At 42.0% G+C, this 21,101-nt stretch overlaps 1 protein-coding gene across 7 annotated transcripts in view; it reads left to right on the top strand.

Annotated features, from left to right (window-relative positions):
• The window catches only part of POU6F2 (POU class 6 homeobox 2), a 536,643-nt gene that overhangs the window by 219,058 nt on the left and 296,484 nt on the right, over positions 1–21,101 (top strand). For all 7 annotated transcript variants that reach the window (XR_012799221.1, XM_075586664.1, XM_075586659.1 and 4 more), the window contains exon 3: positions 13,053–13,144. Coding sequence is in view for 6 of the 7 variants with exons in the window: in XM_075586664.1 (XP_075442779.1) it covers positions 13,053–13,144 (92 nt within the window). In the remaining variant the exon portion in view is untranslated. The remainder of the gene's footprint in view (positions 1–13,052; positions 13,145–21,101) is intronic.

Below are 21,101 nucleotides of genomic sequence, written 5' to 3' on the forward strand. Positions count from 1 at the left end.
ATATACTTCCTAATAACAGCCAACCGAACCCTTGTCAAACCATTAATAAAGAAAAACCCTTATCACAAAAACAGGACAATGTGAAGAACATAGATATTTATTTTTTCTAATACAGTATATATATATATATATATATATATATATATATATATATATATATATATATATATATATATATATATAAAAAAGTGACAAAAACCCTCCACAGCAAAGCAAATATGCAAATGTAATACAACTGTATGCTCATCTGCATGTCTTAGGCAGGTCTGCAACCCCGCCTTTCACCATTATCACCCAGCACACAGCACTTCCACTGCAGCAAGGGATTCTGGGAAATTACATGCAAATGAGCACACAGTGCCACTTTCTGCTTCAAAAACCATTTTTAACATGGTTCCCTATAGGCTTAAGCTTGCTGCATGGTCACAGCTTTGAGCACAGCCAAGGTTAAGGTGCATAGCCAGAAAACCCACCCACAGACAGCTGTTTTGACCTTAATGGGTCTCATCAGTGTGGGGTTGATTAACTGGCTATGCAAAGAAGCTAAAGGATGGAGCATGAGTATTATCTCATAACATGCTTTTATATATTCTATGTTTGTGAGTTCATTTTATGAGCCTTTTTTGGAAATTAAATATATTTTTTGCACAGTAATGCACTAGGATTCGGCGCTTTTTTCTGCTTTTTTTTCTATGCAGGTGGAGAGGGAGGTCGTTGTGCCCTTGTTAAGAAGCTGCCTGTTTCCTGATAGTGCTTTGTTTTATTCCCCCACATTGGACACATTTTTGGACTCCATAGGACTATGTTTATTGTGTGTTTATAGGAGGGTCCACAGCACACCATGTGTATTTGTCTATGCACAACTAATTAGGTTTCATTGATTATGCAGTAAGAGTTTATTCTTTGATATATAGGTTTTTATTTAATTTAATTTTTTATTATTTTTCTAATTTTTGCTGGCATATCTTATCCAGGCGCAGTGTATATATATATTATATACATATATATATATACACATATATATGTGTTTGTTTTAAATAAAATTAGACATGCAGAGGTAAAAAAATTAGCAGACATCAACAATGCACAAACTTGTAAAAGAAATAAAGAATGGATGGTGGGTGGAAGTTAGGTAAGGTATACCTGGAGAATGGCGACACCTGCCCAGGAACACACCTTTAAACATTTTCCCCAGAAAAGCCTGCCATGAAAACCTAAATCAGAGTCTTCCCAGCCTCTACACTTGCACCTTAACTTTAACTAGCAAGACCCAGCAACCAGATAGCCCCATGGGTGGATCACAAGGCAAGGCTCAGGGGTCAAGGTACCCTCCTGCCAAATTATGACTCAGGGCTAACACTCTGCCATCAAATTCTATGTTTCAATGGATGATGAGCTAAGCAGGTGGTGTCTACGGAGTGGGAAAGATGGCAACTTTCTTTTTTTAACAAAAAGTAGCTGAAGTGTAATTTTAATAGAGACACAGTGGGCTTTTTATTTAGATATAAATACAGCTTGCGTGTCCTAGTTGATTTCAAGTACTGGTTGTATTAAGTGTGCAGTTAGGACCAGAAGGGAAGTATACTAGTGTATACTAGCCGGGTGGCTGAATTTGATGAGTGTACAGTGGATTAATTTATTTTCAAAGTGTGTGTGATCATTGAAAGCCTCTAACTTTTTTTTCTCCTGCTTGGTTGAGCCAGCAGTGGGCATGGTTAGTTGATTTCTAACCTAACACCTGGTGGAGGGTGTGTGTGACCCTATTTAAACACTTGCGTGTCCTGGTTGATTTCAAGTGCTGGTTGTATTAAGTGTGCAGTTAGAACCAGAAGGAGTTTGAACAAGGAATGGGCTAAACAAGGTATAGTATATTGAAGTACATTTTATTGTTGGTAGTTTTAACTTCATAGTTGCAATAATGAGCTGGATTGAGAATGCCACTCAATGCACATCTTGCCACATGTATGTGCACTTGGAGCAGCTGTTCCAAGGAGTATGCTGCTGTCGAAGTGTGAGTGGGTGGTCTCTTTAGTGTCATAGATTGCTGATCTGAAGAGGAAACCTGCAATATTGAGGGACATTGACAATCTTGAAAGGAGTTTAATGCTCACTGAGCAGGCCCCTTGCTGGGACTTGTGATGTAGATGGTGGTGCTGTGAGTGAGTAGCAGGTATGTAGCTGGGTAACAATTAGAAGGGGAAGCAAGGGCATGAGGAAGATGTAGGCCAGATCTGAGCTGACCCATCCAAATAGATTTGCCATATTGAGTGAAGATATTGGGAGTGTCAGGATAGAAATTGCAAGGCTGGGGGAGACTGATTCCTCTAGCAGCCAGGGGAATAGTTCCTCCAGCACAGTGGGGACTCAGGATGCTCATATACCAAGAAATATTGTGGTGGTAAGGGACTCCATTATTAGGTAGGTAGATAGGGCAATCAGTTGCCATAACCGCATGAACCAAACAGTTTGCTGTCTCCGGGGTGCTCAGGTTCGGCACATTGTGAATCGGGCAGACAGATTGTTGGGAGGGGCTGGGCTGACCCGGTGGTCCTTGTACACGTTGGCAACAATGTCAAAATTAGAGTAAAATGGATGGTCCAAAAGAATGATTTCAGGGATCTAGGCCAAAAGCTTAAGGCAAGGACCTCCAAGGTAGTATTTTCTGAAATACGTCCAGTGCCACGCTCTATCTCAGGGAGACAGTCGGAGATTAGGGAGGTTAATGCATGGCTAAGAAAGTGGTGTAGGAAGGAGGGTTTTGGGTTTTTAGGGCACTGGGACTCCTTTTCTGAGAGGTGAAATCTTTATGCTAGGGACGGATTGCACCTCAATGAAGAAGTATCTTCTGTGCTAGGGGGGAGAATGTTAAAAAGGCTGGAGGAGATTTTAAACTAGGATGGAGGGGGGAGGGGAATGAGACAGATAACAAACTAAATAGAATAGATGGGGAAATAGCAAGGGGTTATGGAGGTATAAAGCAGGCAAGTGTGAGTCTGGAAAGCAGCGAGACACCCATAGTAAATAAAGATAATACTAGAAAACTTTTAAAGACTAAACCCACTTGGCGCAGAAAGACTGAAAGAAACCTTAAATGCATGCTTGCTAATGCAAGAAGCCTGACAGATAAAATGGGAGAGCTTGAATTAATAGCAGCAAGGGAGCAGTATGATATCATAGGCATTACTTAAATATGGTGGGATGAAACTCATGACTGGGCAGTTATTTTAGAGGGTTATTCCCTTTTTTTGGAAGGATCGAGCAAATTGAAGAGGAGGTATAATATGCTTATATGTTAAACCGGATCTAAAACCTATTATTATAACGGAAGATGTTTATGAAGGGAATGATGAAAATGTAGAGACCTTGTGGATAGAAATTAGCAATGGAGGTAAAAGTATAAAGAAAATGTTTGTAGGGATATGCTATAAACCACCAAATACCCGTGAGATTGAGGAAGCTAAAATACTTTTGCAAATGGAGAAGGCATCAAAACTAAAATGTTAACGCTATCCCGGTTATAACGCGGTCTCATTCTGTGGCCCCCAAGGACTGCGTTATAACGGGGTTCAGCTGTATTATGAGGATACATTTTCAAAAATATTTTAGGAAACAGATGCATCTTTTTTCCCCACATGCTTTAACCATCCCATTTTGAACATGTTAAACATAGGACTGTAATTAGTTTCATTTGGTCTTTCACCCCTGTTTTGTAACATTTTAGGACTTTTTGTTATGCAAACTAAAATAGTTTTCTGTGACAACCCATGTCTTTTTCGTTCATTTTTTAGTAGAACCAAAGGTTTTCTGGATAAAATAATATATAGTATGAAAATGTATTTGCCACATTATATACAGAAAAAAAGAGCTCAAACTGCAGTGTGGTTTTTTTTTTGCCAATACATCAGTATTATTTGCTATATTGTTTTCAAGCATTGATGACGTCAGTGTCAATTTAGCAAACGTTAACATGTCCACGTATCGTTTCTCCAAGGACACCGCAATACAGTAAGTACCAGGGAACAAATGGTGATCTCGCTTCTAGAACATTTTCTGCTTGTGAAAAATTGCATCTATTCATTAATTTTTAAATGAATATGATACATATTAAAAATGATGAAGGGAATCGATTGACTCACAGGTCTTCTTCCAAGGTAAATTATTTTATTACAGAATAGCAGGAACGACGTTTCAGTCCTCACATGGACCTTTATCAATGCACTCAACAACGGGGCGGCATTGCAAGATCTTTCTATATGCACTGTTTGTCAGGAAATGTTGAGTTGTTTTCAAGCATTAATAAAGGTCCCTGTGAGGACCGAAACGTTATCCTTCTTTTCTGTAATAAAATCTTGAACATTAGAGGAACACCTGTAAGTGCATTGATTCATTATATCTGTATTGAATATATGCTCAGAGCACCCGGGCAGTATATTCATGGCTCTGTGAGTTGCCCCTTTTCGGTGTATTTACATTATATCTACAAGCTCATATTGAACCCCCAAAATACCCACAACATATATATAAGCATATGAGTGTCACAGAGGAGTGCTACTGAGCATGGCAATATATATATTTAAAACCAGAGACATAACATAAAACACAGACAAAGCTCAGTGCACATCCAGAAAAACTTATATACGGTACAGGGCCTAAATATACATGTATTAATAAATAATAAATAAAATGGTCTTTTAGTTTAACATTTTGGCCAAATTATTGTAAGCCCCTGAGCCAACTGCGCGGCAGACCACATTTCAAGGGTCCCTAACACTAATATAGATTCTTAATAACCTTTGCATTGCCAGGAAGAATGATTTATAATAAATCTGTCAATATAAGTTGCAAAAGTTCTAAGTCTGATTGAAGCTTTTATTAACCTGTACATTACCAGGAAAGCACAGTGTGATTGTGACAAATCTATTACAGACTGAGCTTTGTCTGTGTTTTATGTTATGTCTCTGGTTTTAAATATATATATTGCCATGCTCAGTAGCACTCCTCTGTGAAACTTATATGCTTGTATATATGTTGTGGGTATTTTGGGGGTTCAATATGAGCTTGTAGGTGTTCTGTATGTTTTATAATTCTTGTTCAGCTAGTCTTGGCTGATTGGAGGGTGGCAACATCCTACCTAATTGAAGCTCACTCCCTCCAACATTTAAATGGTTAAAAGCTCACTCCATGGCATCTCCCACTATCAGGGAAACTTGCCTGCATGCAGTGTCATTGTGACAAATCTATTACAGAGTGCTTTTCCTGGTAATGTACAGGTTAATACAAGCTTCAATCAGACTTAGAACTTTTGCGACTTATATTGACAGATTTATTATAAATCATTCTTCCTGGCAATGCACAGGTTATTAAGAATCTATATTAGTGTTAGGGACCCTTGAAACGTGGTCTGCCGTGCAGTTGGCTCAAGGGCTTACAACAATTTGGCCAAAATGTTAAACTATTATTTATTAGTTATTAATACATGTATATTTAGGCACTGTACCGTATATAAGTTTTTCTGGATGGGCACTGAGCTTTGTCTGTGTTTTATGTTATGTCTCTGGTTTTAAATATATTTACATTATATGTAAGTATATATTGTATATGTGTACACATACACCTGTAACTGTGCTAAGCATTAACCATTATTTTTGATAACGTCCTCAGTTTGGCATTTAGTTAGCCTGGTGAAATTGAAAGCAACAGTAGTTTACAGTAGATAATTCTTCTGTCCTGCTTAGCCAACAATCAGCTTCCCCACATGAAATAATAATGCATTCAAGTAGTCAACTGTCCCATTGCTAATAAGTAACCTTTATTATCGTCAAACTCTTGAGTGCTAACTGAAATGTGGGTAGGAAATGTCGCCTTAGTACCATGGGAAGCTGATGGGACCTCTTTGACCCTAATGTGATTATTTTGGGCTGATGCATTTGGTAGAGAAACCAGCGATGTGAATACAGTATGAAAGACCCAGCTCATAACAAATGCATCAACTCAGGAATTCTGAGTGTGGAACCAGTTTTTTTTTTGTTACACCGCATATTACATGCATGCTGTACAGCATTTGTTTTATGCATTGGTTGAATCGTATCAGAAGGCGTTCGTACAATAGATAATAATACTCTTTTGTGTCCTTTTTTCAAGAGCTTATGCTATAAGAAATACATACAGATGTAATGAATGCCATTTGCGTTTCTTGTGTGACATACTGTATGTTGCTTAACAGTAAAAAACAGGAAGTCTGTGCTATTCTGAAATATAATGTGATATGCTGTGTTATCATTGTGACCAAAAGCATTGGTTATGTCTGTATTAAAATGGCAATAAAGTGAAGGCACTGAACCATGTTATGCCACCTCTAACTTTTTGAATGGTTGTTTCATAATTTAAGATATGTTTAATAGCTCTAGAAATGTAAGATTCACCTGTGGATATAGACTATACACTATACAGTATGCTGCATGTTAGGGCAGCGGTGCGCAAACTGGGGGGCGCCCCCCTTCTAGGTGGGGCACGGGCGTTTATAGTGGCCCCACGCTCTTCCCCACGGCATTTAAATTAAATGCCGGGGGAGGCGTGAGACCTCTGTGACTCACTTACCTGCTGCCAGCCGTGTCTTCGGCGACGCGTCGCCATGGCAATGCGTGTCAAATGACGCGATGGGGTCACATGAAGTGACATGACCCGTGACGTCATTTGACACGGAGATATTGGGAGAGGGGGGAGCGAACGCCACAACTCAAAAAGTTTGCACACTGCTATGTTAGGGCACTGGTTTCCAACCTTTTAGGTATTGCTGATAACTTTTAACTGCATTGTGACTCTGTGCAACCCTTTACAAATATCTTCACAGAACCACACTTACCGTATACCCGTGATACTATTGGTAGGGTTTATATTTTTTTTACATACATTTCCAATGTTAATACAGCTAAACCCCGTTATAGTGCGACCCATTATAACGCAAATCTGCTTATAACGCGGTTTTCACGTGGCTCCCGTTTAAAAAAAAAAAATTACAAAAATGTATTTTTCATTTTTTTTACATTTTTTTTGCACACTGCACACTGCACACTGCACACTGCACACTGCACACTGCACACTGCACACTGCACATACTCTCACTGCACACACTCTCACTGCACACTGCACACACTCCCAGCACACACTCTCACTGCACACACTCTCACTGCACACACTCTCACTGCACACTGCACACACTCCCAGCACACACTCTCACTGCACACACTCTCACTGCACACACTCCCAGCACACTGCTTCCAGCACACACTCTCACTGCACACATGCTCACTGCACACACTCTCACTGCACACACTCTCAGCAAACACTCTCACTGCACACACTCTCACTGCACACACTCTCACTGCACACACTCTCACTGCACACACTCTCACTGCACACACTCTCACTGCACACACTCTCACTGCACACACTGCTCACTGCACACACTCCCAGCACTCACTGCACACTGCTCACAGCACACACTCTCACTGCACACTGCACACACTCTCACTGCACACTCTCACTGCACACTCTCACAGCACACTCTCACAGCACACTCTCAGCACACTCAGCACACTCTCACAGCACACTGTTTTGGGCCTGCCGCTGCGACGCTGGGCTCAGGGAGAGCCCCCCCCCCTCTCCCTGCCTGTATCTCTGTTGCTGAGGGGGAGGATTGAAGGGAGCTGATCCCTGGCCGAGGAACTCCGAAACAACTGACATCCCAGCAAAGGCTGCGTGAGCTCTCCTCCCCCTCGCAGCATCTCTGCACAACTGCTGCAGATGCTGGGTAAGGGTAAGTGCTGCTGGGAGTGGGGGGGGGGCCCAGGGGCCTGCCGTTGTGACGTTGGGCTCTGGGAGAGTTATCTCAGCTCTCCCCCTTCGGCAGCGCGGAGTCCCAGATCACGGCGGCCATTTTTTGTAAAAATTTTTTTACGGCGGCCATTTTGTTTTTTCGCGACCTTGTTACTAACGCGGTGGTCTCGGGTGGACCCCGAGGACCGCGCTATAACGGGGTTTAGCTGTATTAACATTTAAATGACATTTAGGGTTTGGTAGAGTCAAATATTCTATAAGCCATTACCATATTTTTTTAAGGAACCTCCTGCCCAACCCTCAGATTTCACAAAACAACACAGTTGTAGAGGCCTATATCCATCTGAGTAAAAGAATGCTTCAGAAAATCTAAATATGCAGCTGCCCGCATAAAAGTACAAAATAGTTATTTTAAAAAACGTACAGTACGTGGCTTGGATTTCTTCATAGTAATTGGAAAGAAAGTATTTTCATGCAGTTTATTTCTCAACATATGTATCATTGAGGGAAAAAGGAGAAGGAAGTTATGATCATACTGGTCAAAATGCGCAAGTTTTTATTCCGGGAGATTTGGGATGCAAAGGCTTGGAGATGGGTTAAGCAAGAGTAGAATATCACGTGTTTGTAGGATACAATGGTACTGTAGTGTTGATGCAGAAGCGTGCCATGTCCTCTTCCCACTTCCTCTCCACTACTGTGGTGTACAACATTACTTGCGTCCTACTGTATGACCACTCAAGCCAACATTTGTGCTATATAATTAATTATCTGCTTAAATTCCCTTTTGTTCTGTTGCTGTATAGTGGATAACTAAATCTCACATAAAAAATGCAGTGCTTTTGCCTCTTCGTGTTTTTTATTAGGAAACTATTGGAGTTTTTTTTTTGTTTTTTTTTTGTTTTTTTTTTATATTTTACCAATTATGATAGGTCATCATCTCCTGGTTATTAAATGACAGTGGTCATTTAAATGCCAGACATAGCTTGACAGAATTCACTTTATGAAAATGTCAGCAAGTCTTTGTGTTTTTATTAGTTTGTTCCAAAATCAATTTGGAAATTTCAGCTGAGTGCTTGTAAGTATTCCCAGTGCAATGTCCATTTCTGACTTTCCGTACAAAGGATATTACAGATTAATCAGATTTTCAAATTTACGCGTAATAGCTTTGCACATTTATTACTTAATCCCATTATGTGCTGCCGCTGTGATTGACACACAACGCCACAGAGATAGAAATGCCATTGAATAATATGTAGCAGTCAATTTTATTGGTGCTTTAATGTGCTCAACTGTTTCTTCATTTTTACATTATTTATAAGACTATCCCCTTCTCAGAAAAGATATTGAAAGAAATTGTTTTACAGCACAGTCCTTTTTATTTGGTCCCAAAACATAATAAAACTCTGCACGGCACCTTTCCTTTGCCATTTTCCTCCTGACAACATATTGATAGCGTCTTCACTGTTGGTTATCTCAGCAAAAATAAATAGGGTCACCGCTGATCCTTTGCAGAACGTGTTTACGATTCTGCAGTTATCTCATTTATTTCTGGATGGAGTCTTTTAAATGCCCTACACCTCAGCGAAATTCGCACTCGTATCTATCAGCGACAGGGAACTACCCTGTCCTGTAATTTTCTATGGCAGACCGGGGCTGTTGACAGGTCAGGAGAGCCGGGACTACTTCACTCCTGGGCCGTTGGACTGCAATCAGCGGTATCAGGTGACTTTTAGGCTTTCGTTGACAGTTCTGTTAGCTACAGTATACCTTAAATCAGGGGTGGCCAACTCCAGTCCTCAAGGCCACCCACAGGTCAGGTTATCAGAGGTTCAGTTGATTGAGCCACCTGTGCTGAAGCAGGGATAGCCTTAAAACCGGACCTGTTTGGGGGGCGGGCGAGCGGGGGATCTTGAGGACTGGAGTCGGCCACCCCTGCCTTACATTGATGTGTGCTATCACTTTATTTGTGCCCAGACATACCTTCCGACTAGCGCTTTAAGGGGGTTGTTTCATAAACTGCAATAGTGCTGATCAGGGCGCTATGACACTGAAACTCCCATTTATGTCAATGGGAGTCTATGTATTTTAGTGCCCCCCCCCACCCGATCGGCACTATTGCAGTACAAGGAATAACCTACGAAAAAAAGCAGTTTATGATGACAATTTTTCATAGTTAGTAAAACAAAAAATTCAATGGCACCGACTTCATGTGTTAAACATTTGCAGTGTTTGTGAGTTTCGCTTAGGATCGTAGCAAAACCTCCAAAAGTTGTGGAGATCCAATGATCCAATTTGGCAAAAACCAATTATTTCCCCAATACGGAAAGGATAGGCAAGTTTGAGAAATCTGAACTGCAGCGTTTGCTCGGAAGTTCGTCGAACATCGGAACAAACGCTCGAATCCGAGCGAAAAGGCTTGTACTCGTTTTCTTTCTGTGCTGTTTTTCTTTTCTTTAAAAAAAAATAAGCTTTAAGGTTCACATTCTAAAACACAAACTTTTGTGAAAAGTTTGAAATTCGAAATGTATGAAAAATGTCCTGCTTATTTTCTATCATAATTTAAAAAAACATCTCAAGCCAATAGAGTTTCAGCAGAATCCCAACCAAAACACACACACACACACACACACACACACACACACACACACACACACACACACACACACACACACACACACACACACACACACACACACACACACACACACACACACACACACACACACACACACACACACACACACGATTTAATAAGCGAAAGCAAAATTACACATTGGGCAGAATATTCATATTGCATTTGTTAGGGGCTTCTTATGTGATTCTACTTACTGTACATAAGACATGATGCAGAATGTATTCCAAAACTGTAGAGAAATTGAATTACCTTTTTTTTTTGTCCAAATATTTCTTCTGAAATTGCAAACGCCGGGAGGCTTTGTCAGTGAATTAAGTAATTAGTATGAAGAAGTACAGTAGAAGTGATGTATATTTCTAATTTGTGAAAGGAAGAGGCATTTTGCTACTTTCTATTGTTTTCTTCTTTTTATGTAGGATTTAGTCTCTGTATGTTCGATAATAAACATATTACAGTGCACATCAATAGAGTAAAGTAAAAAGTCTATGAGTTTTAGTTCTCACACAATGTACAGTGGGAGCATCTTATGGCTTTGACACTGTCACTGCGAATAATGAAGAATGGAACTCACTACTAGTAGATCAAAAAGTATGCGAGACATAGAATTCAAAGGTACTGGCAGAGTACCCACAGTGCTAAAGGTGATGGGTGTTGGTGTACAACCAAAGAACTAGTAATTCTACCTTCTGTAAGGAGGTTTCAGAGACTGGAACCTCTAAATACAGTAAAGTATATGTTCAGTACTTTAGCTCACAGAGACGGAATAAAGTTCTTATAAAATAAGGGAATCCAAAAGGATGCAGATATGAACCCAATACAGTCGTGAGTGACCAGTACACAGACACAATATGGGAAATGTGTGCAGTGAAATGGTTTTCTCACCTTTTGACTCACCATGGACATTGTGTATAGTTTGGAGCCTGCTTCACGGTGTTGGGGCAGAGCAAAAAGACGAATCAGGGTGACGATTTAAGAAGGAAATGATGACTGCTACTGAATTACTATAGGATGCGTTGCTATGTAATGAGCTGGCTCATTTAGTACCCATCATTAGCAGGCAGCAGTTTTCCTTACGATTACAGAGTACTTTTGAGTGTGTATGCAGGACGCTCGCACAGCGTGGGACGGGGACCTAGACACGGGGCGCCATTGAAATAAATCATCGTTTGAGTCTTTTCCGAATAACTGTATAAGGTTCATCGTGAAGCACAGGAGTGTTGTATAGTAATGCTCATTTATGCTTTGGAAACTAGAGGTAAAACTCATTCACTCCCAGCAAACTGATCTAACAGACAAGCAGGAATTTATGACATTGGAACTTTTGTGGTAATAAAGAAACAGAATGACGCTCTCTGTCAGTGTGGCCATGTAAGAAGTGCAGTGTGTGGTAATGGGAATCCCAGCTCTCTGGGCTGCAAATGTAACTGCCTTCTTTCAGCTGCAACCAAGAAAGTAAAAAAATATGTATGACCCAATATGTAACATAGCATTATCGCTATTCTTACCAACCACTAATGCACGCTTTAATGTCACTTATTTGCTTATAAATGTGTTATGTGATAAGTCTCTAAAAAGAAACATACAACATCATAGCAAAAATGTACAGTATGACAAAACATTAAAATATGAAACAACGGGAACCTGAAAACATTACTATTCATAATGCAATTTTAATAGTTTGTGTACTGATCTATAGTAGACAGCAGCCGTTACTGCCCGGATAATCGTACATTAATGCGTTACTGCTGTCCCGCGTTTGGCAGCGTTATCACGCGCTTTGCTATTTTTATTGTTGGGCGATTTGTAATGCAAACCAACGGAGCATTAATGAGCCAAATTTGGCAAACTGACTGCGCTATTTCGCTTGTTATGGGTGAAGTAACATCTGCTACATCTGTATAAGAGCAGCAGTTAATGTTCAGAATATAAATATGCTATAATATAAAGCAACTCTGAGTTTGACTACGCACATTTCATTCATGTCATGTTCCTTTGGAGACACACCGCAACATACAACTATATAGCTTATGCATGTTGATATGATCGTAACCTTAGTTGTCTTCAAGGAGAGTCAGCTTTTGGGGCAAGTGGATTCTGGGGATACTTAGTATTATTTTACAAGCCAACATGTTAATTTTTATAGGAGGGGAAGTATTGAAGGAGATATGATGTTATACACTGGGTGGTGAAAGAAATCTATGCTTCGAGTGCTTCTCTATTTGTTTCATGTTGAGAAATTAAGCTGGATGTTGTTCATCGGAGCATGAAAAGAAATTATGGTACCCAGCCATGCTGGGAAGTCATGTATGTAAATTGATGTATAATGCGACCCACATTAGCCTTGCTGATGATAGCTTCAGTTTCACTGCTGTCAAATCGTTGTATCTCCTTGAACGAGCTAGCTGGTCTGAATGAAAGTTAGCATAATTTATGCAGCTGATAAGTGATTTGAGCTCTCGGGTTATTGATAAACCATTTAAGCATATCATTTTCAGCCTGATGCTCTGTGACATCACAAGAGAAATGTAATGTGCTGATCTGTAGTCTAGATAATAAGGCAGAGCTTCTCTTTGCATTCCAGGGGCCAGAGGCAACTCCGTGCTGGCTGAATCAGGCACCAGCGACCAGCATCAGCCCAACCAGTCACATCCAGGATTCTCAGTTGGGCCTCAGGTTAGTAAAAAAATATTTATATATTTAAAAAAATAGAAACTAAACAAAAATATACATAGAACATAGAAGTTGTGATATATCCTTCCTGTATATCACTGACCGGGTACTCAGTGCTGCACATGGAGTTTTGCAGGCACAATGAGTTCTTATCACACAGAGCTAGCAATATAATGTTGGTGAGACAGAGAGATAACGTGTCTTGCCCAAGATCACAACTGAGATTTAGACCAAGTTGACCAACTTGGAAGGCAGTGTTGTTTTAGTAAGGGCTGCTCCTTCAGACCTTCTTCTCTCATATAAGTCTATAATTCAAACCAGGTCATGTGTTTATGTCAAGATACCTGTCTAGCCACAATGCAAAGAAACTCTGAAGCTCTCGTTTACAGCACCTTTTGGAGTCCACATTTCAGGACTGTGCATAGTGCCCACATTTTGACTTCCCATTTTATAATGAATATAATAATGTTCGTGTTATATCCAATAGGTGTATTTTATATAAATATATACATTTTAAGAACAGTTCACTTCACTTTTTCAACACGTAGCTTTCAGAGTCCGCTGTTATTTCTAAGACATTCCGAAGCCTACAATAAAAAAAACATGGGTGTTGTACTGTATTTTCGTGCTGTTTGGATGTCGTTTTTAAACATGTCCTAATTTTGTTAGTAAAAATTAACCATGTTGGACAGTATGTTGCATCACAGGGCACCCTCACATTACTAGTGCTCTGATCTATTGTATGTTGCTAAGTGGGACTGCACTTTAACAGCATGTCTGGCTTGTGATGGTTGTTATGTAAAGTGGGATGTATGCAAACTACACCGTGTTCAAACAGCACAAGAAACTACTGTATACGCTTGCTTGATTTTGGCCACACACCACTGGCTACTCTACGCTGCCGTGGCACAGAGAGTTGAACGTGACACATGCCTACCTAGTACTGGTTGCTAATAATGATTTTGATTTATTTGGTCATTGGTTTGCACAAAAGCTATACTTAACCCTTTGATGTCAGCCCACAAACATTTCAGCTCCAGGGTCATGTAATTGCTATAAAAAATATGACATGTCCCTAGATCTGTCTCCCCTTTATTTACTCGTTACTCTTCTGCTTACAAATGACCACAATGGCAATTAGCCCCAGATTGGCACAGTAGATAGCCAAGCACGTGTCACTGTCAGAACGGCACTAGGGCTCCTGTGAGGTTTAAGTTTTGTGGTTGTATCGTGATAACATCACATTATTTGTAACACATACAGTAGTATACACTATACCGAATGTATCAGAAAGAAGGATTTTTGTTATGATGTTGTAGGGGGCTACATGTAAAGTGACACACATCTAGACATAGTTTCACAATAGTTGATTGTGTGAAATAATTAGTCTTAGATTTGGTGCAGATTTGTTTAAAATGTGAAAACGAGATATAATCGGGGAAAAGAAGGATGCACCCGATGCAGAAATGTTTAGATCTAATTGTATGTGTCTGCTAGCGCTTTCTTAATTCTATTCCCTAAATTGCAAGCTGATGCATATGGGGGGAGGGAGGAGGGAGGGGTGGAGATGTGAAATGCATCTGCATACATTGTTGCCCTTGTATGCCTCTATATGCATTAATTGTGCCGCCCAAATTCCAATTGTGCCTCTTTATATATCACTCCTAAAGTGTCCCTAAATCATTCAAATACCGAGGCACAGTGACAGCACCAGATTTAGTAAAGAATAAATGACCAATGATTTTTTGGTGTATCTCCTGATCATGTTTCCTGTTGTGAACCAATACATCTTTTATACATAGCCCCCATAGTCTGAACCAATATATGAAGTGCTCAGCCCAATATCAATACCACACAAATACATTATACCTGGAGATGTGCGAATGTGTTCAAAAACTTTTTAGTGATTTTTTTTCTTATATTTCGATTTTGTCACAATTTTTTTTTGCAAAAAAAAAAAAATTCAAATTGGGATAAATGTTGCCAATTTTTGCCAGCATCTCATACCTTTTGTGAATCTTGTGAAAATGGCAGTATGTAAAGGGTCATCTGACCTGAATTTAGGGTCATGTGACCTGCACATTGACTTTTAATGCTTGGCAATTTTTACTTAGTGAACATTGCCGTTTTGCTAATACAGAACAGAACAGTTCACCTGATTTTGTGAGCTTCCTTGACAATGTTGCACATTCTCTTTGTAAAACCATCAGCTAAACTGTTTGAGGATAGTTGCACATCATCATAAGACAGAGAACCCCAATACTACATCCAAACTGACAAATCATATAGTTAAATACTTATCTGTTCATTTCTCATAAGTGAGGATCACCGAGTTAAATTCTTTGGCCAAAGCATTTTAAGCTTGCAGACCAGTTCAAGGTTTGCCCCCTTATTCTGCAAGTCCTAACACTATCGTTTTCTTTACCTCTCTAATATGAGGAAGAAGTCCTAATGGACTGGTCATTCATAGCTGCATCTCAAGACCTGCTATTTAAAGATGGGCAGGGCGAGCCTGGAAACAGGGAGGAGGGGTCACCGACCTTCGTCATACACTACAGCAGGGGCGCGCAAACTTTTTTTGCGGCGCCGCCCCCGCCTTACCTTCTCTGTTGGCCGCCCCCCTCCTTACGTCGCGCGGCGCCACATCACGTGACCCACATTATCATATCAACCGTGACGTCACATGACCCCGCAGCGTAATTTGACGCCACGTTGCCATGGTCACGCGTGCTGAAGCTGGCAGAATCCCGGTAAGTAGAAGTAGCAGAGGCCTCGCTCGGTCCCCCGACATTTAATTGAAATGCCTGGGGGGAGAGAACGGGACTTCTGCAACCGTCCGCGCCCCCACAGAAAAATCTCCCGCCCCCCAGTTTGCGCACCCCTGCACTACAGCATTAACCTACAAATACATTTATATGCATGCAAAATATCTTATGCCTAATGTTGAGCCTGTTATGCCCCATTCTGCTTTTTCTGTTGGCTGACATAGTGATCTCAAAGTGGCAGCTGTGAAGAAGAGGTGGATACTGGATGTAGCGTCTTCAGTATATTAGGTCCTCCCAGGGGATTTCAGAAATCACATTGCTTTTGTCAATCATTAAAATTGTATTATTGCTGGCCATTGAGACACATTTCTGCAAAATCTAAAAGATGTTTGAGTTAGGAAAGGGGCAGCAAGTAGCAGAAAACCCTCATGAATTTTCCCTTTCTAATGTATTGCTTAAGCTTTTCCGTTCACAAGGAGTTGAGAGTCAAGTTCTGTATAATACAGGGAGAGCATATTTTTACATGGTAAAAAAGGGCACACTGACAAGGAGGGTTTGTCTTTTGTGTATATTGAAGAGATCATTATTATTAGGATGCACAAATAGGTAGGACTAATTTTCCCAGCCATAGGTCATGGACTCAGTTTCACAATCAATGAAAAAGAGGAATAGGCTGCATTTCTTAAACAGATGGCAATAAACAGAGATGTCATTCTAGAACCTATGCAATTAAGACAGCGTTGCCATTATACTGATGCTGGGAAGCGTTATTGCACAGCTTTGTGTCACTACAAATTCCTCCTGCTCTGTTTTAACTCTGCTCCTTTTCTTGCCAAACAGAGTTACGCCAGCTCTCTAATATACAGGCACAAACCAAAACTACGCCAGCTCGTCTCTGTCTTTCACTTCATTCTTCAGCCTCCCTTCTACCACAGGGGCGGTCAACTCCAGTCATCAAGGGCCAACAACAGGTCAGGTTTTACGGATATCCCGGCTTCAGCACAAGTTGCTCAATGAGTGGCTCAGTCAGAATAACTGAGCCACTGATTAAGCCACCTGTGCTGAAGCAGGAATATCCCTAATACCGGGCCTGTTGGTGGCCCTTGAGGATTGGAGTTGGCCACTCCTGCTCTACATTATGCTCCTTTCCTGCCACTAGACTGCAAGACTTTGCTGACAGTTTTATCTTTCTCTAAAAACAATCTGCGGATTAATTCCCCCTGTCCTTTCCACACCACTCCTCCCTATTCCTCCTCCTTCTACCAGTGACTCTTTTTTATCTAGTTAGGGAGGAAGAAGGGTCTTAACTGTACATTTCTAGTCTTTGATGTTTGAGCCATCAATATTGACCAGCTGCAACTCCCCCTCTATTTTCAGGGATTTCTCCCTGTAATACTCTATACAAAACAATTTGTTTCATCACTTCCATCTCCACAAAATAGTTTAGAGCGCACTGTTTTTCACTTCTGCACAGCATGCTAAATTGATGTTAAGCTCACTAAAGTAGGTAAGGACGTCTACATTGCTAAATCTCAAGGAAACTACAGTATTTGCTTCTGATTCTTCATGGCCTCACTTCTGCTTTGGTGCTATGGTCCACCCTCTATTACTACATATTCTGCACTCTCATGGCATCTGTGACCCTGCTCCCTCCTGGTTTTTCTCCCACCTCTCTCACCGCTTCTTCAGTGTCTATTTGGTATCTCCTCTTTTACCTCTTTTACCTCTGTAGCCAGGTACCCCCTGGGCTACAAATTCCCTGCCTAACACGCCTGGTACCAGCGCAGGCAGTGTTAGGGTTACATCTATGCCCTTGCTGCATTAGACAGCTCCCTTGAGTGACATGGGGGGGGGGGGTGGTTGGCCCGAGGCCTAAGTACCGCCCACAATTTGGGACTTAGACCTGGAACCCTCTCCTGGTAACAAAAAGGGTCTGCAGCCAAATTTAGTGTTTGGTCTGTCTTTCTCACTCCCCAGTGACAGAGGTGTGTCCTATCCTCTCCCCTCAGGGGGAATGGGATGTAATCCAAGCTGAGCCAGGGACCTGATTTCAGGCCTTCCCTCCCGCAGGTGAGTGGAAGCAGCTACCCCATACTCCATGAGGGAATATGGGAGCTAAGGAGAGACTCTTGGGGCCACAAGCTCCTTGAGTTGGCTCCAGGGACACAGAAGGAAGGTATGATGCAATATGTGATCTATGCTGTACCAGTTCGCAATAAAGACCCAGTTATGTTTTTATACTCCTGCCTGAAGCTGCAGTCTTTCAGGGGGAGGGAAAGAGGTTTTCCACTGGGGCTACACCTGTTTCTGATAGGCCCTGTGGGAATGGAGGCGCTGTACCATACAAGATGAGCGTTCCTGAGCCCATTAGCCTGCCCTGTTCATCCCCAACTAACATCTGCGGAGGCTCAGGCCCTTCTGTAAACCTCAGACAAATACACAAAAAACACAGCGCACAACGCTCATAGTGCATTAAAAATATATTATAACAATAAATCAATAAGGTAAGTATTGTGCGTACATCAATAAAATTCAAATAGGCATGTTATGGGTGAGTTACCCATACACCAACACTGTGGACCGTATCAGATGTCATCAGCAGGTACTGAAGCTGTTTTCTGATGCCAGGTTCCAAATCGATCGGTGGAGGGTCTTTTGAAGTAACCACTTCATGGCTAAACAGTGTCCAGCATCCGCAGTTCACATAAAGACAATCCTGTCCCACGGATACACACGGTAGTTTGTAGTACTCTCTCTAACCTCCGTCGCGGCACTTCCGGGTTATGACGTCATCGCTCAAAGGCAGCGCTGCTTGCGTGACATTCTCTCTCCGGTGGCACGATCAACCAGCATAGACGGGGTAGATAAAGTCTCAGAACACTCGTCCTTCCAACGCGTTTCGAAACCGTGTAGGTTTTGGAAGGACGAGTGTTCTGAGACTTTATCTACCCCGTCTATGCTGGTTGATCGTGCCACCGGAGAGAGACTGTCACGCGAGCAGCGCTGCCTTTGAGCGATGACGTCATAACCCGGAAGTGCCGCGACGGAGGTTAGGGAGAGTACTACACTGCGGATGCTGGACACTGTTTAGCCACGAAGTGGTTACTTCAAAAGACCCTCCACCGATCGATTTGGAACCTGGCATCACAAAACAGCTTCAGTACCTGCTGATGACATCTGATCCGGTCCACAGTGTTGGTGTATGGGTAACTCACCCCTAACATGCCTATTTGAATTTTATTGATGTACGCACAATACTTACCTTATTGATTTATTGTTATAATATATTTTTAATGCACTATGAGCGTTGTGCGCTGTGTTTTTTGTGTATTTGTCTGACGTTCTAGGGGGTGCTCTGGGCCATCCCAGGTACCACAGCTGCAGACGCTCCATCTTGCCTAAATATTAGGTCACGTATTATACTTTTTCAATTTCACTGAATTATCACTTCACGTGTGTGATTTTGTTTAATACTTGCGCACTCTTTTGCTTCACTTTGTCACCTTCTGTAAACCTGCAGGTCAGCACCACAACACTGTGTAACAGTAAAATCTCCCTTAGGGTGGGGGAGCACCGGTTACACCTCTGTGGATCTCTCTGTTGGTGTACATCAAGGCTCTGTTTTAGGTCCCCTAATCTTCACTATTTGCCTATGTGCAATCTGTGCCTCGATGGCCCTCCATTGCCTCAAACGTAATCTGTCTGAGACAGAGTTCCTTATACTCGCTCCCAAACATTGTCACCTTCTCCATTACAATCAATAACACTACTATCCACCCAGTCTTTCAACTGCATTGTCTACGGCAGTGTTTTTTCCCACAAGGATTCCTAGGAAACATTGGGTTTCCCGGGCGTCCCTATAGGGCTCCCTGCAATTTTCAGGTCATTTTAAAATTGTACCAAATACAGAAGAATTTACAATGCATCTGATCTCAGATGGGCTATTAGAAAGGGTTGGGGTTTCTAATGATGCATCTGATCTCAGACACGCCAGTAGAGAGGGTTGGGGTTCCTTACAATGCATCTGATCTCAGACACGCTATTAGAGAGGGTTGGGGTTCCTTACAATGCATCTGATCTCAGACACGCTATTAGAGAGGGTTGGGTTTCCTCAGAATTTTATAAGGCAAACGTCTCATGATGGATATTGGCAACTCAACTGCCGGTGCTCATGGAAGTAAGGGATTGTCCTGAAGAGTCCCAATAGATTTGCATGAAAAGAGAAAAGATCCAGGCACACGGGCTTCTCTTTAAAAGATTTTAATCAGCCATGAAAAACAACGTTTCAACTGCCACATGGCAGTCGAAATGTTGGTTTACATGCCTGTTCCTCAGAATTTCACACAGGTTTCCTTAACCAAAAAAGAGGTTGAAAACCACTGGTCTACGGGTTAAATTTGACTTCTCCCTTTCTTTCTTCCCTGATATAAATGTTATTACTAAAGCTTGCACTTTCTTTCCCCTTAACATTGCAAAGATACACCTCTTCTTCTATTCCTTGTGTAGCCAGGTCCCCCTTGATTCCCCCTTACCTCGATGTGGCTGCGGGGAAAGGGGAAGCTAGCGGCTGGCTGCGTTGGCACACTGGTGCTGCTCGCGAGGTAAGCAGACACCCAGCGAGTATAGAGAGCGGCGGGCAGACAGAGGGGCGACCGGGTCACCGGAGCTCCTCGGAGAGATGTCGTAAGGGCGCCGCCATCTTGGCATTGCTGCGCATGCGCATAGACCACTCGCACGTGCGCAGTACGGTCGCGAGCGGTGGCCATCTTAAGTATAGACTCCGCACAGGGACTACATGTCTCAGCAGCCCCAGGGGCTGCTAAACACATGGCGTAGCATGGCCAATAGGGTCAAGCTAGGTGGATATATTTGGCGCGCTCAGCACACCACGCCAGTCAGAGCAGGGACAGGGAAGGGTGAGGATGTGTTCAGGGTGCCAGTGGCCCCTGAACCAGGCCAGAGACCCCAATAGGTCCCAGCTAGGCCCCGACTCCCATCAGGTTATGGCTGCTGCAGGGAAGGCCCATAGTTAGGGACACTTCCCCCAGTAGCTGCATATAGTGAGGGTACAGTGCAAGGCCTGCGGTTTGGGACCAGACCCAGGCCTATACTGAGGGACTCTTAAAGGTGAGGCACTCCAGCAGGAGTTCACCCCATGCAGAGGCGGATGTCTTCGTTGGATTAGACGGATCCTT

Source organism: Ascaphus truei, chromosome 2 (assembly GCF_040206685.1).
Source record: "Ascaphus truei isolate aAscTru1 chromosome 2, aAscTru1.hap1, whole genome shotgun sequence".
In the NCBI taxonomy this organism is placed as follows: Eukaryota; Metazoa; Chordata; class Amphibia; order Anura; family Ascaphidae; genus Ascaphus; species Ascaphus truei.